The 17,850-nt window shown below is 59.9% G+C and overlaps 1 protein-coding gene across 2 annotated transcripts in view; it reads left to right on the forward strand.

Annotated features, from left to right (window-relative positions):
* The first annotated feature begins 4,212 nt into the window (after positions 1-4,212).
* The window catches only part of KCNQ2 (potassium voltage-gated channel subfamily Q member 2), a 48,703-nt gene continuing 35,065 nt past the window's right edge, over positions 4,213-17,850 (forward strand). For both annotated transcript variants that reach the window (XM_061125789.1, XM_061125790.1), the window contains exon 1: positions 4,213-4,508. In XM_061125789.1, the coding sequence (XP_060981772.1) occupies positions 4,213-4,508 (296 nt within the window). The remainder of the gene's footprint in view (positions 4,509-17,850) is intronic.

Genomic DNA, 17,850 nt, shown 5'->3' on the forward strand with positions numbered 1-17,850 from the left:
GTAGCACAGTTTCCGATTGTGACTGTGAACCAGAGCTGAGAGTGGGGGCTGGGGTTACACCTCAGGGGAGACCCACAAGCAGGGACCTTCTGGTGCTAATGGAGGGAACAGCATTCCTGGCAGAGGGAACAGTATACTGAAGCCTGCTTCACCTGCTTGAGCATCCTTGGAGCATCATGTGCCCAGGGAGAGGAGCTCAGAGGGTAGGGAGCGAGTTGATCACCCAGATGAAAAGGCCATGGCGAGGAAAGTGGGGATCGACTTGCAATGGGAGCGTTGACATGCAGAGAACCCAGGGGCCCTGGATCACACCTCCAAACAAGAACACATGAACTTGAATGAGGACGGGGGTTATAGACTGCTCATTTGCCTGGAGGTGTGAGAAGGGGAATGTGGGATGCCTCATAAGGAAACTATGGGCTGGCGATGGCAAAATGCACAGCCTACCAGCCCCTCCCAGAATCTCCATGTTGATTTCTGCCCATCTGTATGTGTCCAGGGCCAACTCTGCTGCCTGATCTTTTCCCCACTGTCACAGGCGACTGTGGACTCCTGGCATCAAGGTGTTATTGGTGGCTGAGGAACGCAAGTCAGCTCCTGCATGCAATTAGCTGAGTTGCCAGGGGCTAGGGAAGCTTGTTGAGAGATCTGACCCTTTAAAAAGAACCTATAAATTAAATTTATATTGACTTTAGTGTGTAAGATGTTTAAAAAGAAATCAATTCTTCCATGTCTTGAATCTTTTCCTCACTTCCCTGTTCCTTCCATGAGCTGGAGAAATAACACAGCCCTTCCTCTGAATAACGGAAAATTCCTTGCAAGTGGTGGGGGTGGGGGTGGGGGTGGGGGAATGGACTCTGTCTGGGCAGGCACTTCCTGTTGCCCCAGATCAAGGCGCTGAGACGACAGCAGCTCAGGCCCAGGTTGTATGATTGAGGACCTGTCTCTCCTCGTTTTCCCAAATTAAGTCTTGCTTCTTGGCCTGGTGGAGCTCTCCCTCTGGGCCTCGGAGGAACCATCTGTTTTTCTGAAGGCATTGTGGTTGGGGAGGGAACTTGCTCCTTTTCCACTGGAGGAAAAGGGGTGGTGGTGAAGTAGGTAGCTCTGCTTTTCAGTGTCTACCCCCCATGTCTATGTGGTCACTGGCCATGGATCCAGGGGCTGAATGCAAGAACCCTCAGGTCATGCGTTTTTTGTGACCGCAGGGTGTCAACAAAGCAACAGATGGGGCTCAAACAAAAGGGCTCCCACAGCAGGGGACCACAGCCACCTCCCCTGGGGACGTCCTGCAGGACCTCAGTGCTGATGGCCCTTTGCCAGGATGAACAGCCAGGGGAAACCCGGCTTCCTCTCCATTCACTCCCCTATGCTCTGACGTCTTCAGGCCCCACTGTCTGATGTTGAGTCTGTGAAGCTAGAGTCACCACCCCCAGGCTAGTGGAGAAATGGGTTCCTGGGAAATGCTGAGGCCGTGATCTGAGCCATGGTATGGGTCACCATGAAGGTTCCCAAAGAGGGGATGATCCAGACCTGCTTCTAGATGGCCTCTGCCGCTGGCAGCTATGATGTCCCCACTCCCAGTGCAGGCCTCACGTGTGCCAGGCTCTGAGGGACATGATGGTGGATGAGACGCACCCAAAGGCAGGGGAGGCTGGCCAGGAAACAGGGTCACAGCCCTGTGTGCCCAGCTCCCCGATGGGAATATGACAGCTCAGTGTAGCCAGTGATGTGGGGGATGGGAGGAGGAAGCCAAGAGAGAGGGCAAAAGTGTGCATTGGTTTCAGGAGGCTCTGAGGTGGTGCTGAAAGGACAGCACCCGGCTCAAGAGTGCAGGAGAAAGCTTTCTCCCCAAACTGAAGCTGGGCATCATGTGCATCTGAATTTTTCCACTCCTCTTCTCTGGATCCTGTCAGTGCAGTCTTGGCAAAGATGGCTTGAGCCTGAAAGCTTTTCCCATCTATTTTTAAATAAATGGAATTCCTGTCGCCTGCATGAAATTCACCCCAACTGACTGTTTCCAATGACCTGTTTTGTCTGGGTGGCAGGGGTGGGAGCACTGGACGGTGCGCAGTCTACTTGTGCAAGACACAAAACTGAAAACACAAATGATTACAGGAAGGAGCCCTGAACAGCAGAAGCAGAGGTTTTCAAACCTCAACACAGGGTTCACCTTCCAGAACCTCCGAGAGATGCGGTGAAGCTGCTGGTACCAATACCACCGTAGACAAGCAAGCAGGGGCCTGCACTTGAGCCTGGTCCCCTTTCAGCTGGGAGGCGGTGCTCCCTCTTGGCACCCCAGGAGGTGGTGGAGGCAGCTGGGCCCCTCCGGTCTCTGTTCCTGCTCAGGGTCTCAGACGCAGAGCCCACAGCTTGCTCCTGTCTTGATGCACCTGCCCAGGTGCACCTCTGTGAACCCCCCAACCATGAGCCCACTCTGCTCTCCCATCCAACCCCAGGGAGGGACTGTGCCTAGCTCAGGTGGAACCCCAGGGGCCGGGAGGCCTCCCCTCAGCAGGATGGGGTGGGTCAGCCCTCGTGGAGTGTGCAGATGTGAGTCAAGGTGTTTTGTCCAGTTTCTGAGGACTGAGCGTGAGTGTCCCCCAGGTAAGAAGACCCAGTGCATGCATGATGCAATGATCCCTTCTTTCCTTTTGTAATTCAGGTCCTCCTCCTCTTCCCTCATCCTGGGCTCAGTGGGGGTGAACCCGACTAATACTGGCACACAGGCAGGAAGGTAGGGTCAGGAATGTGGCCCCTGGCATGCACTTGTGTGCACAGGTGTGTGTGTGGCATGCGCTGCAGTCCCCCACTTCCACATTCTAGATGACTTAGCACTGTGCCTGCACTGTCCATTTTGTTTTCTGCCCAAGTGAAAAAAAAACCCCAAAACCAGGCCACTGACTTTGGAACCCAAAGGGCAAACAACACGGGTGACCTGGCCCCAGGGGTCCTGTTGTTTTAGGAGCCCCAAGTTACCATTGAGGACGGCGCCAGCTATTAAACAGGCTGTTCACTTGGTGGATCCCATACTGCCCAGTGAATGTGGGAGGAGTCTGAATGTAATCAGGAGGGCCACCTGCAGCCATCAACATCCCAGGTGTGCAAAGCGGGCTCCCGGGGGGCTGGTGAGAAGTTGGCAGCACTGAGTGTGCAGCGGACCCTCGGGGGCTGAGAGTGAGCCTGTTGGTCTTTCAGCGACACCGCCCCCCTCCCTGGGACATCCATGACTAGGAGAGGTCAACTCTGTCCCCTCCCAAGGGACACCCTGCTGTCTGTGTCCCAAGCCTGTCCTCCTTTGTCCTGGACTGTGGCATCAATGTCCCCAGTGGCCTGAGGCCTAGGTCTTGCCCTGGGGCTGGCTCTCCAACCGCTGCACCTGCCGCAGGCCCCTCTGGAGTCTACAGAACAAAGCCCAGGCCCCTTGGGGGACTTCCAGGCCCCCTGCGGTGTCTCGGGCCTCACTTTCCTGACCATCAACGCCCTTCTTCCTGCCCCGAGGTCTCTGCAAACCCAGCCTTTCTCATGCTGTGTGCCTTCCTGGACCTGCTCTCCAAGGCCCAGTTCAGGCCACCTCTAAGGAAGTCCTAGACACCTCCCTGCTCACCCAAGGGCCTGGGGTCTAGAGCGTCCGTCCGAATGCCTGGTCCATCTAGAGGCCAGGAGCACAAGGTCCTTGGGGACTGGGCTTTATAACAGAGAGCCTGGCAAGAGCTCCTGCCTCCCCGGCTCCAAGGTGTCCAGTCCAGGTCAGCTGGTTAGAATTCAGCTGGGGCCAGGGAGAGCTCTGGTCAGGCGGTGTGATTGCCTGGTTCCGCCCACCCAGAGAGGACCAGGGGTCCGGATTCCCTCGTCAGGGCACACGTGGCCGTAGGAGCGGGAAGGGCTGGGTTCGGCGGCCCAGCCAAATCCTCTCTCGTCTCTCCCCCCCCACCCCCTCGCTTCCCGGCGGCGCAGGAGTTAACGGGGGGCGGGGCGAGGCGGCGGGCGGAGCCGGCGCGGCCTCGGGCCAGGCGCCCAGGCGCGCGCGGAGCTAGGTGGCCGCAACATCCCCGCGCGCGGCCCGGGCCCGGCAGGAGCGCGGAACCGCCGCCACCGCCGCCGCCGCCGCCTCGGCCATGCGGCTCCCGGGCCGGGGACCTGGGCTCGGGCCCGCGCCGCCCCCCGCGCGCCGCCCTCGCTGAGCCCGCGCCCGCCCGGGCGCCGCCCGGCACCATGGTGCAGAAGTCGCGTAACGGCGGCGTGTACCCTGGCCCGAGCGGGGAGAAGAAGCTCAAGGTGGGCTTCGTGGGGCTGGACCCCGGCGCGCCCGACTCCACCCGGGACGGCGCGCTGCTCATCGCCGGCTCCGAGGCCCCCAAGCGCGGCAGCATCCTGAGCAAGCCGCGTGCGGGTGGCGCGGGCGCCGGGAAGCCCCCCAAGCGCAACGCCTTCTACCGCAAGCTGCAAAATTTCCTCTACAACGTGCTGGAGCGGCCGCGCGGCTGGGCGTTCATCTACCACGCCTACGTGTGAGTGCCCACCCGGGCGGGGGCGCGGGTCGCGGGGCACGGGGCCAATCGGCCGCTGGTGGCCCGCGGGCGCGCAGCTGCAGGGGACGAGGGCCTCCGTATGTGTCCGGGCGCCCGCGTCGGTCACACCGTGTGCCTGGGGTCCCTTGGTTCATGCGGGTGGGGGGAGATCGGAGAGCGATTTTGGAGACAAACGGTTGAAAGGAGTTCTGGGATCCGGCGTTCAGGTCCGGGCGGGGGCGTCTGTCCCCCTCCCCCGCCCGCTCGCGGCCTGGTTGGGTTGCATCAGCCCCTCCCCCGCAGGATGGGGCGCCTTGCAACGCCCCAGCCTCCCCTCCTCAGCCCCGGAGGCCCCTCCCCGCGGTCGCTGTACGGAACAAAGGGCCGGCCTGGGAGGAAGCGCAGCGCTGCCCGTCCTGCCAGTGGATCTGGACTCTTGGGGGGGCCCCCTCTAGATGGGTTCCCCCAAAGAAAGGGAAATGGGGGAGGGGCCGGCTTACCCTTCCCCTTCCCCCCAAGCCGCTTGCTCTTCGTCCAGGCTGAGCGCCTGAATTGCTGAAATGGGGAGGGGTCCAAATCTTACTCTCCTCCCCAGCCCTAGGCCCAGGGCAGTTAGCTGGCTGTCCTGTCCCGTGGCGCCTGCACCCATCCCTGAGCTGTCCTGCACCCGCGCTCTCCCTCCGCGCAGCGCGGCCTTGACTCCTCTCAGCAGCAGGAGGGGCAGGTGTATGCCTGAGGCCCCTGTGCACATTCTGGGCTCTGGACCCCCTCCTTGGCAGAGCAGACACCCCGGAGAAGGGGTGCCACCATCCTGGGGCCATCCGCCCTGGCCGTGGAAGGGCTGCCGGTGTCCCCAGGCCCGGTGTTCGGGGAACTCCTGGCTCCTGAGGCTCCTGAGCCAGGGGCTGGCGTGTGCACATGGGTGTTCACATGTGTGTGGCATTTGTGCCTGTGTGTGTGCGTGTGTGCACCCATGCCGGTGGTGCGCACAGCTTCTGAGCCTGCAGGCGCTCTCTCCCATCCCAGCCAGCCCGGGGCCGGGACTCGGCCATTTTGTGAGAAGAGGCATTTTGGGATGGGAGTGAGGGGTGGATTCTGGGAAAACGTCTCGGAACAACTGAGGGCCCACCTAGAACTGGTGCTGTGTGTCCCGAGAGCGTGCTGTGCCCTGTGAGTGTGCTGTGTATGGACCCTCCGTGGGAGGAGGGAGAAGACCCTGGGAGGGAAGTGTCCAGCTGCTGAGGAATGGGTGTCCTGAGGGTCACCACGGCCCTGGAGGCCTCCTGGGCACTGTCCTCAGAGGTTCCCCGGGCACCGCATCAGCCCCGCCGGCCCCGGGGAGGTGGCTCCACCCTGGTAATCCCCCTGGGCGGACGTGCCCAGGTGTGTTCCTCACCCTTGGAAGAGCCCCGTCTTCTCTCCTTCCCGGCTGGGGCTCAAGGGGGTCCTGGGGGCCGGCTCTGGCCAGCAGGTCCTGGCCTGAGGTGACCTCTGATCCGTGGACACAGCCCACGGTGCCCCCACTCCTGTTTGATCTACAGTGGGGCTACTGGAGAGTTTTCTGTGCTTTGGCACTAAGGTCCCAGCTGGCCGGGCTTCCCAGGGCCCCTCTATTGGCCCCTCCATGCCCAGCCTGAAGCGGTCAGCCATCTGTGCTTCCTGCGTCCAGAGCTGAAGGGATAGTGTGTGGGGCCGGGGTCCAGGCAGCCACTCCCAGGGTGGGGTCTCTGTTGCCTCCTTGAGTGTCCCTAAGTCAGGACAAGTGGGCCTGCAGTGCATGGGGGCTCCAGGGCAGTAAAGGGGCCCAGCTGCCCCTGCCCCCCAGGCGCTGTGGAGGCGAACTGTGTGGAGCCTCCCCTCACCTGGCCTGGGGGTACTCCCTGAACAGCGACATCTCTGTCCTCTCTTGTTCATCAACCATCACCCCGTCCCCGAGCGTGGGATTCGTCATTGTCCCTAGGCCCCGCCCATCCTTGGGGCCCAGGCCATCAGTCTCAGGAGGCCTTTTCTGCCCTCATTCTGGTCCCCGAGGGTGTGGCCTCCCCTGTGCACACTGCCCGCCTCACCCCCCACCCCCCCAGCAGGGACCGACACTCCTCAGTTTGGTTTGTTGATTCGTTAATTAAGCCAGTTCAAGCCCCTCCAGAGCTGGGCCTGGGGGAGCCATGGGGCCAGGGAGCATTGTGGTGGGGCGGGCAGTGCTGCCTTCTTAGGCAACTTTCCTCTGCCTTTTGCCACCAAAGCCTGGCTTCTGCAAAGCGGGGGTGTGCCGGACCCTCTGGGCATCAGAGGAGGGGAAGGAGGCAGTCTCCTTGTGGCCCCCCCGGCTTGGTGGGCATCAGGCAGGTCCCGTCCCCCTCTCTCCCACCCTTTGCAGAAGGGGCCGTCTCTGTGACTGTGCCACTGGGCCCAGAGCTATGGCTATCACTGCCTCTGCCTGGGAGCGGCCCCAGAAACACTTCTGAAGGCAGGAGGCTTCCCTGAGTATGGAGGGATCTTAGACCAGGCTGCCCCTCTCAGCCCCGAGGTCCCTTCCTCTGCTTGGTCTGGAGGGAGAGCGGTCCCTGGGCCGGCAGACCCCTCCCCACATGACTCCTTCCCCTGGGCAGGCAGGCTGGTGTCATGGGGGATCTGCTTGAGGCTTGAGTTAGGAGGAGAGGGGAACCACACATCTTCTGGGCCTGCAGTCTGCCAGTCTCAGGTTTTTCTCATTTGTGGCCCCATTTTCACTGGTGAGGCAAGGGGTAGAATTCCCGAGTTGCCCCACTCACACCAGAAGGGGTCTCTGCCCAGAGCTGGGGTGCAGATTGGCTAACTTCGAACCTCCAAAAGCCACTAGGAGTTGCCAATGAAATGGTGTTTAAAATAGGCAGATGGAAAATGCTGGCGATGCAGGGCAGGGACTGACCCCTGGAGGCTGGGGCTCATCTGACCAGCTCACTGCTGTGAGTTGCCTTCTCCCGGGCTGGTCCACCAAACCCCCTCTTTCCTCAGATGGCGTCAGCTAGACCTCTGGAGGCCTGCGAAGGTTTGGGCCTGTGGCTGGGGGCAGGGGGATGGGGGTCTGGGGCCTCGGGGCATGTACTTGTCCCCTGCATGGCCTTGGATAACCCAGTTGGCCCCACATCTGGTCACGTGCAGGCTGCCTGCTGCATTTTCTCACCCGTCTGTCCTCAGTGGGCAAGGCTGGACCCCACGGGCCGGTCACTCTTGTCCTCGCCCCGACTGCCTTTAGGGGTGAGTGTGGGCCCAGGGCAAGTGACCAAGACTCTGCTTCAAGAGGAGGCTGGAGTCTGAATGGCCATGTCCTCAGCTCCTTCCAGCTCCCAGACCCCCCCCACCACCACTGTCTTGAGGAGGAAGTGACTATTGATTGGAGAGTTGGAGAATCTTATGGAAATTTCCCCAAAGGTGAGAAGGTAGGAGGATTGTGGTTTCCAGGGAGAACAGGGCTTGACTGATTGTCTCTGGCGGCCCGTCTGGAGACCTCAGGCCTCCTTGTAGGATTTCCCTCCAACAACCATGAAATGTTTTTTAATCGTGGTGTCTAATTACACTGGGCCGTGAGGCCCCACAGACAGTCTGTGTCTTCAAGGTAACAGTCAGTTGAAAGCTCTGTTTTTGACAGTTTCACAGATCAGAACAAAGAAAGACCTCTGTTTTGTTAGAAGTCAGTACAAGTCAAACTTCACAACTTGTCTTTGCGGAGATTCTTGCGGTGGGGGAGGTCCTTGAATGGGCACCGAACCTGAGAACGCCTCACCCTGGAGTGTCTGTAGAGGGACCGGGTCATTTCTGAGAGCATAGACTGAGTCCAGCGGTGGAGGGAGTGTCTAAGGGGGTGTCTTCCCCCGTTTGTTTGAGTCAGTCAATGAATGCTCAGACTCTGTTAATCCCAGCGCTCCAGCTAAGCAGAGGCCACCTCTGCTCCTGGCCGTTGCTCACAAGACCTGAGTCCCCGTCTAGTGAGCCACACCAGGCTGCCCCTACCCTTGGGAGATACCCTTACCCTGAACCCACTGGAGAAGGAACAGGGTCCAGGGGACCGAGGGTACTCTGGGCCTTTCATGGGAGGTGCTGAGGGCTGGGGGGGTGCAGGAGACCATGGGGAAGGCTGAGCTTCCCTGCCGAGGCGCATGAGGAGGATGGGGAGGGGGCGGCGGGGGGGCCGGGGGGTCACTGGAAGCTGCTGCCCTTTCAGGGGTGAAGCGTGTGAGGGACGTTGGTCCATGTATGATATCTCGTTGCTACAAACCGTGCTGCTGGGTTAGCTGGTAGGCGGGTCACTGAAAATATTCTTGAGTATAAACGCAGGCTCTTTCCTGGGTGGGCACATGCATTAGTACCAGATGTAACCTCGTCATCCCCACACCCTCTTAGGCGCAGCTTGAGGTTATAATCAGTGGTGGTTCAGAGGACATGTGTGGGTGAAGGCGGGAGGGCGGTGGGGATGGGGCCTCCAGGCGAGCCTGGTGGGGATCCTGCCCTCCAAACCGCTCCTGCAGCAGGGCCGTGCATGTCTGTGTTTGTGACGTGGGGACACCGTTCTGGGCTTGTCTCCTGTGAATCACTCAACACGGCGCCTGGCGTGTGTGATGGTCACGGGGTCCTGGCTGCATCATGAGTTGCTCCGCAGGAGGAATTCCAGGCAGATGGAGATGGGCACGCCTGGGACAGCACCCTGGGCCGTCCGCCCTCAGCCCAGCCCTTAGCCCAGTCTGGCATGTCCTCGGTCCCATTGGCCAGGGGCTGGCCTGGACAGGTGTTCGGGGCTGCTGTGAAGTAGTGGCTGCACGATTAGACCCAGGGCCCAGTCTGACGCTGTGTGTTTGTCCAGGGGTACTGGCCACCCTAAAGGACCTCGCTTGTTCTGCTGCTGCCCAGGTGCTGGGGGAGGTCTTCCTTCCATCGCTAAGTGGTCCTAGCACCTGGTACCTCCAAGCGAGGAAGCCACATGGTTTTGGCTTGAAAAGCACCATGGCAGGCAAGTTGTAGCCATGGACCTCAGACCATAATGGGGACTTCAGGTTTCCCTGTGGGCTATGTGCCGACGAGCTGCTGTATGGTGACTTAGCTCCATGCCGGCCACCGGGAGGAGCCCACCTCCAGATGGCACTGCCCCAGGTGCCCGGCTGTGCTTTCTGACAGCTCTGCAGCCCCGGGAAGCAGGCCTCACCTGTGCCCTCCCGGCTGCAGGCCACCCGGACAGCAAGGCTGCACCAGTTTGGTGAGAGCTAAGGTGGAAAGAAGAGGGGCCTGCAGTCCCACATTGTCCCCCGGGGGACTCTGCCTTCCACGTGGGGGAGGGTTTGACAAAGCTGCCCCCCCTCCCTCCACTTTTGTGGGCAGCCATTGCCCCGTGACTGTTCTCACTTCCTTGAGAGCTGGTGGGGTGGTGGTGAACCCCGAGACCTCTCTTGGTGACGTGGGTGTCTGCGGGAGGGGTCTGGGGCAGAGAGATGACTATTTCTAAAGGTTGTCTGTTCCTCGCGTGAATCAGGGCAGGCTTGGCCAGAGTTGGAGGCAGGTGGTCCGGGGGCTGTTTTGCACACAAATGGTCTGGAGTTAGATGCTGAAGTCTGTTGTTTGAAGCTGGGTGGCACCAAGTTTTCCATTCATCCAAGAGGAAGCTGGGCTGGGGATGCGTGGGTCTCCAGGGCCCTGGATGGGTCGGCTATGGGACCCTTGGTCCCCCTGAGGGGTTGCTGCAGAGCCGCAACCCACATCCCCTGATTTGCTCTGAGTTTGGGTGGCTTCTTCCGCAGCCCAGTCAGAGCCTGTGGGGGAGGCAGGCCCCAGAAGGTTGTGAAGGTTGTGAAGGCCTGGCTGTGGGAAGTGTGCATTCTGCCATGGAAAGTGGTTCCCCTGGGGATAGGAAGGATGGTGCCCATTGGAGGGAGAACAGGGCTTTTGTCAGGTGTCATGACACTGGCGTGCGAGCCCAGATGAGCCCGGCTCATGAACAGATCCAAGGCTACGTACTGGTGAGCGGGGCCACCAGCACTCAGCCAGGCAGGTGATGGGCAAGGCCCTTGGCTTCTCTAGCAGCCCCAAGGACGTGGTGAGACCCCTGGTCTGGGGAAGGTCTGCCTGTGAGGGGACTCTCACTTCTCCTTGGCCACCAGCTGCCTAGAGTTTTGGTCCCACTGCCCAGCATCTGGGATTGGCCAAAGGAAGGGGACACCAGACAGGCAGGCCTTTCCCGGCAGCTCCTTGTAGAGGCCATGGTGGCTTCACTCAGTTGAAACGGGAGGCTGGGTGTGTTCCAGCTTCCATCCCTGAGTCTGACCTTCACCCTCAGGATGTGCTCAGATCTGAGTGTTCTTAGACTTTGCCTGCTATCTGTCTTGAATACAATTAGTTCTTTATTTTTTTTGGATTATCTGGAATAATTTTGTAACTGTGCAGAACATGTTTGTTCCAGAAAGTCCTATGAGGAGTTGGTGGAAACTGTCCTCAGTGATCCCTTGGCCATCCGCGGTGGTGGCAGGTCTCAGCTCCCAGGCTGTTCCTGGCAGTCTGCTGCATATGGCCCCTACCCAGGCCCCTTCCTCCCCTAGGTCCTGTCTGGCCCCCCTTCCCTCCTTGGAGCTTCAGTCTTGACCCAACTAGAGAGCTTAGAAGTCTTGAGTTTGCTTTTCCGTTTAACACTTGGAAAAATACTTGAAGGGTTTGTCTGAGGAAAAGGCCAGTTTCAAAAAAAAAAAAAAGGCCATCTTCTCCTGGGATCCCAGGCTCTGGGGGAGGAAGTGGGGTCATGGGGGGTGCAGAAGTTGGGGGAGCCTGGGCAAGCACCTGCTAATCTGTTTCTGTTCCTGCAAGCAGGGCCCTGAGGGGCTGCCAGTCCTGCTGGGCCATATCCACGGGGGAGACGGAGGCTTGATGTAGGATGTAGAGGCAGTACTGGGACGGCCCTCCAGCAGGAGGGCAGGGTCTGATGCAGGGTTCTGACTTTCACCGGATGAACAAGAATTGGGAGCGTTTAGAGCTCAGCCTCTGGTGGGGGGTGGGTGGTTGGGGTCAGGATGGGAGGCTGGGTCCTGTGTGACTGGAGGGCCAGGCAGGGCACTGGCCGTGGTCCTGATCAGGAGCCCTTAGCCAGTTCTCCCTGTGAACTCCGTGCAGGACCATGGAGAGCGGGAGCTTTGTCCATGACTGGCTGGCACAGGGAAGGGGCTCCTGGGGCAGACGCATGGCCGCCCTTTGTCTGGACCACTTGCTTCTGTCTCCAGATTCAGCTGTTTGTGCTTAGAGGGCTCTTTCCTCCTTGGTTAACATTCTCCAAGATGGTTCTCTCCAATCTGCAGTTTAATTAGCTGAGAGCTGAATTAATATCGTCTGGATGGAAACCCAGTGTTTCAGGCCATGCAGTGGGCAGACAGCATCGCGTGGTCTGAGGGAGGGGGCTGGCGGCCTTTTAGAGAAACACTTGGTTATGGTGCATTATCCTTTCTGATTCTGAACACTGCACACGTCCGCTGTAGGAGACGGAGAAGATGCAGAAAACCCAAGGAGGCGCGTTTGTCATTCCTGATCTGTTTCTGAGCATCTGTGTTTCTCAAAGGAGATCAGATTCAGACTCTGTCACCCTCCTCCACGCTGACCGTGCACAGTGGGGATTTACCCGTGGAGTCAGACAAGCCTCGGTTGGGCAAATGTTGGACTTTGTCTCTGTCATCAAGGCTCCCTGTCTCTCTGGAGTGGGGGGAAAGGTGGCCCTGTCCCCGATCCCTTACCCTGTGCCCTTGGTGGCTCTGGGTGCTGGCCTGGGGAGGGGCCCTGGGGTCAGGACCAGGGCTGGCCCAGGAGGGGGCTTGTTAAAATGAGGTCCTGCGTGAGGGTGAGCCCTCCATTGCTGGAGGCGTGAAGTGAAGGCTGAGAGGAAACCGGGGGTGTCTGTAAAGGACCAGTGAGCTGGGAGCCATGGGAGCATGGCAGAGGACCAGCCGGAGAGCTATTTGGAGGGTCTTCAGGAAGAGTCTGGGGGAGCAAGCCTGGCTGTCCTGTTAACCTGTGGGCGGTGGGCAGGGGGTGACTCTGTGAGAGATTCTGAGTCAGGAGAGCAGTGGTTGGGATGCCCTGAGCCCTGAGTGGCTCCTGTGCTCACAAAGGGGATGTTGGATACCAGGGGTGTGGTCCAAACTGACCTCCTCATTGGGGGAGCCCCTCTCCCCCGAAAGCTGGTGTCTGCCCTGTGTTCTGAGCCCAGTAGCCTGTCCACTGCAGTGTGTCCTTGGGGGACCCCTCCCCACCCCACTCCTGCCCAGGCTTCCACATGGCAGGGCTGTGGGACCTGTATGGGCCAGAGTGAGCTGTGTTGACCGCCTGATCAGGGCAGTTCCCAAAGGTGCCTGTGTTGGGGGAGTGTGTGGCAGGCCTGGGAGACACACCTCCAGAAGGGGCCCCCAGAGTGAGCCAGGGCTGGGGGAGTCTGGGCCTTATGAGGACAGAGCTTAGTGAAGACCATGGAAGAAAACACACCTGGAGGGGACCCTCTTCCATGACTGAGGATATCAACGAGCTAGTGGCTGTCTGCTCCCTGCGAGTGGGTGCTGAGGCTTCTCTAGGGGAGGCTGGGGCCCTTCTTGCCCCCAGGGGCCTCAGAGCAGTGTCTTTCCTCTAAGGATGGGTCAGGTTCCCTGTTGGCAGGGGTGCGGGAAGCAGTGTGTGGGGAGGGGTGGGCTGTCTGAGACTTTCTCAGAGGGAAGCTGAGGCCCAGGTGGGAAGGCTGGCCTGGGCGCAAGCATGTGGATGGGGCTTCACCTGCTTCTTCAGAGCCTGACAACCTGCCCGTCTTTCTTTTGTAATCGAGGTGAAACTCACAGAATGTACAATTAGTTATTCCAAAGTGGCCAATTGGGGGCGTTTTTTGGGTTCACGGTGAGGGGCAGCCACCAGCTGTCTGGTCTTGGGACATGTTTGTCCCCTGCTAAGACACCCGATCCCATCCAGTCTGTCTCCCCACCTCAAGCCCCTGGGGCCGTGGCTCCTGTTCTGGACATTTCATGGGAGCGGATCACATACTGTGTGACTTTCTCATCTGGCTTCCTTCACTGAGCGTCATGTGTTAAGGTTCATCCAGGTTGTGACCTGGGTCAGTGCTTTGCTCCCCTTAAAGGCCGAGTATGTTCCACTGCAGAGGGGCCAGTTGCCCACTGTGCATCTGCTGATAACCTGTGCGGTGTCCCCCTCAGTTTGGGGTGTCTGGAGCTGCTGTGAACACTTGAGTTCATGGCTCTGTGTGGATACATGCAAATATTTCCTGTGTTTTTAATGAGTGCATTTGCCGCCTGTGAACTCACGTGTGGCCAGGCTCCCTGGGGTGTGCTGTACTCTCCTGGTCCCAGGACCCCCACCCTCTGCCTTCAGAAGCCTCTGGGTCCCTTGGGCCTCTGTCCATGGCCGCTTCTTGCCTCCTTGCTCCCAAACTGTCTGGTGGGTCTGCACTATCGAGCCTTGTGTGATGGAGGCTGTGGGCTGGAGCTGACCTTGCCCTTCGTCGGGATGTGGGCCCGCCCCGTGTGCAGGTTCTGGCTGCACACTGCGGGGATGGATGAGCAGAGCAGGTGAGGGGAGCCGGCACGAGGATGATCAGGGGCCCCAGGAGAGAGAATGGAGGGAGGTGAGGGCCTCTTGCAGAAGGTGACGCTGAGCATGGCACCTGGGCATGAGGAGAGGGTAGCCCTGCACTGGGCATGCAGCAGAGAGTGCCAGGCAGTGGAGGAGAGTGTGCAAAGGCCCTGGGGCAGGCGAGCTGGCAGGAGGAGATGGGTGCTTCTCCAGGTGTCTTGGTGAGATGGCGGGTGGCGGGAATGGGGAACAGAGAGGTGGATTGCTGTCAGGACACATTAGAGGAAGAGTCTGGGGGAGCAGGCCTGAGATGGGGTCTTGGCAGGGAGGACCCCTGATGGGGGCTGTGAACCTGGTGGGGACTGTTGTGTCTGAGGAAGGTGGGGATGACGAGGGGTTCCATCCATGTGTGCAGGCTGGCGGCGGGTGGACTCTGATGGGGGATGGAGGAGAAATTCCAAGGCCATCCAGGGTTAGGATTGCAAGCTTCCACTGCAAGAGGCACGGGTTCAATCCCTGGGCAGGGAACTAAGATTCTGCATGCCATGTGGCTAAAATAAACACATGAACAAAAAATACCCCAAAACCTGTTTGATGTGGGATGGAGGAGGGCACTCAGGTGAGCCTTTGTTCAATGCTGGGTTTTGGGTGCGGACAGGTGACTAGTGGAGAGTGGTCCCGTGTGGAGTGGGCATCTTGGGGATGAGATGGGAGGGGCTGGGAAGTGGCCTCAGTGGGTGCTGAGCCAGTGGGTTTCCTGCCAGGTCCCCGGGGGTCCTCCTGTCTGGCCTGGCCCAAGGGAACAGCCCTTCCTGTGGCTCCTGGAGCCCCTGGGGCTTCACCACAGATGTCTACTCTTTTGGGGGTACTGGGGGGTCCCTTGGAACCTGGGACTTCTGACTGGTGAGTGGTCAGGGGACAATGCTTGGAAAGGGTAGGATCAGACATTCACCAGATTCACCCTGTGGCTGAGGCTTTGGAGGACAAGGGCCATCTGGGGTACTGGCCAGTGGGAGCATAAGGGGTCCCCCGAGCACGCCTTACTGCCCTGGGTGTTGGGAGAGAGAGGGCTGGATGTGTGGGTTGCTGTGGATGTGGAGTGACCTCTGGTCCAGCAGGGAGCAGGGGAAGGGGTTGGGGGCCAGGACAAGGGAAGCCAAGGTCATTTGTAGAGCCCTTGAATGCTGAGTCTGAAGCCGGACCTTCCCAGGGTCTGAGATTCCTGGGTCGGGGCCTGTCAGATCCAAGGCACTGATTGAGCTCATGCTGTTTGCGAGGTTCCCAGTGCCCATCTCCTTCACCCCCATGGCCTTAGGCTCAGGTGGTGCCTCCAAGTACCTTCTGTTCTCCTGGCAGCAGGCTTGGTTGGCCTGGCTGGGCTGCAGTGGGCTGCACGCTGCCCCATTGGCACTGCCCCTCTTCCCTGCCCAGGCTCCAGGGAAGAGGTCTGCATGGAACCTCCAGCTCCCTCCAACCCTGGCAGGATGACGAGTGGTTCCCTGCATCTGCTTTGCACCTTGAACAGCCGTCAGGAATCCAGGCTTCCTGTCGCTCCCAGAGATTGGACGTGGCAGCGGATCCTGGAGGCAGAGCAGTTTATTAGGCAGTGAAATTAGATTCCAGGCTGCGGCACCGGCTGCAGTCCTGAAGGACGAGGCAGCGGGAGGTTCCCCGGGGACCTCACACGCTGGCTTCCCCTCCCCCGGCCTCTCTTGGCTCCTGGGTCACCCACCCCCCCCTCCCCCGGGAGGCACAGTCTTATCAGAATGGACGTTATTCTGGGGACCCCGCCAGTGGAAGGGGAGCTCAGGCTTGGCCCCCACAGCCGCAGTGAGCAGCTTCACAGCCTTTGTGCTCCCTCTGTGCTCTCATCTGTAAAATGGACGCACACCTTCCCTGTCTGTTGGTTGTTGAGTGCCTGGCGTGTAGCAGACATGCTGTGGATTCCAGCCTGGGGGTGGGGCTCGATGTCAGTGACCCCTCCCCACTCTCCTCTCCCAGCTCTGGGGGCCTGGGGGCGAGCAAACGGGTGATAGCAACACGACTATTTTTCCTCCCAACCCTGCCACCTGCTTATGAGAGGTTTATCTCATTAAGGGCTTCCCAGGTGGCTCTTGTGGTAAAGAATCCGCCTGCCAGTGCAGGAGACGTAAGAGACGTGGGTTCGATCCCTGGGTCAGGAAGATCCTCTGGAGGAGGGCATGGCAACCCACTCTGGTATTCTTGCCTGGAGAATCCCATGGACAGAGGAGCCTGGCGAGCTGTAGTCTATGGGGTCACACAGGGTCAGACATGACTGAGCACATACGCCTATCTCATTAAATATGTAGAATGAGGCAAGTAATCCCAGCTACCTTTTGACTCAGTCTTTGGAGAGGGGGGAGTCTGGGTTGCAGGTACAACCTTGGGGGGCTGTCCCTGCCTGCACAGCGGCCCCCACCCTGGTGCCCTCCCAACAGTGACATGGGATGAGGTGGCAGAGGCTTAGTCATGTTTTTCCAGAAAAGAAATATTCCCTCAACTCAGATGGGGGGAGGAGGCGGGAGGGAAGAGCCGGAGGCAGTGGGTTCTCCCTCCGGAAGTGGGGGCTGTCCCTCCCCAGAGCGCAGGGGCAGGCAGACCACACACACGTGCACCCAGGCCCTGCGGGCACAGCTGTGGGCTGCCTGCCTCAAGGGTGTTGTCAGCCTTGGCTGGGGGGCTCCTATGGCTGTTGCCCAAGCCTCGAGCATCCTCAGTCCCTCCTGTCGTCTCCTTCCTGCCCCTCCTCTCCATCAACAGAACCCTGCACTCAGGACCTATTTCAAAAGAGGGGTCCATCTCTGCCCAGAGCTCAGGCCATGGATGTCCCTCCTGCCATCTGGCTGAGGTCTCTGCTGCTGCTTCGGATCCTGCAGGGCTGGGGCCAACCCACCCCTCACCCCCTGCCATGGCTGCTGGTAAACTGGGTGCTCTGGGTGGTGCAGGCCCGGCAGCGCACCTGGGCTGTGGTGGTTCTGGCTGATGCTCACTCTCCAGGTGGCCCACCTCCTCCCTGCCTAGGTGAACAAGGTCCGCTGTGCCTGCCTGCCCCGCCCCACTGCCTGACCCCCATCACAGCGCCTGGAGTCTGGGGCTGGGGACCAAGTGCTCGAGATGCTTGTCTCCATGGCAACTGCTGCCAGGGAAGCATCCTGACATTGAATTCATTATCATAATTAGCCACCACGTACTGCCTTTGTGGACACCTCCTGCCACCGCTCCTTTCTTTCCCTGCAACCTGGACAGTTCCTGGGCTGGAGGGCATGAGGACTACCCTCCCCCAGGGCCTGGGGCTTTGGTCAGGTGGCAGGGAGAGGTGCAGGATGATGCTGGGCGTTAAGATGAACCTTGCAGCAGAGAGGCTGCTCTCCCAGCGTGCGGGGGGTGGGGTGGACCTGCTCACCGGTCTGTCTGGGAGGAAGCAGACTCTGGGGCCTGGGGGGTCAGTACCCAGCACATAGCTGGCCTCCCAGGGCCCCAGCGTTGTTGGCGGTGTCTGCCCTGCACCTCTGCAACTCCTCTCCTGAGGAGGAGCGGGGCAGAGGGAGTTCTTCTGAGACACAGCTGCCAGCTCTGAGGAGTCTGCTGGAGGCCAGAACCCAGGTCACTAAGGCAAGAGAGACCCTGCCTGGCTCAGATTCCCCAGCATCTCCAGGATGCCCCGGTGCCCAGGGCCCCAGCATAACTGCAGTGGGCACCTTGCGATGGCCACAGGGCTAGGGGTGGTCACCCGTGTTGTCCTGTGGGAGAG

The sequence above is a fragment of the Dama dama genome, chromosome 23 (assembly GCF_033118175.1).
Source record: "Dama dama isolate Ldn47 chromosome 23, ASM3311817v1, whole genome shotgun sequence".
NCBI lineage: Eukaryota > Metazoa > Chordata > Mammalia > Artiodactyla > Cervidae > Dama > Dama dama.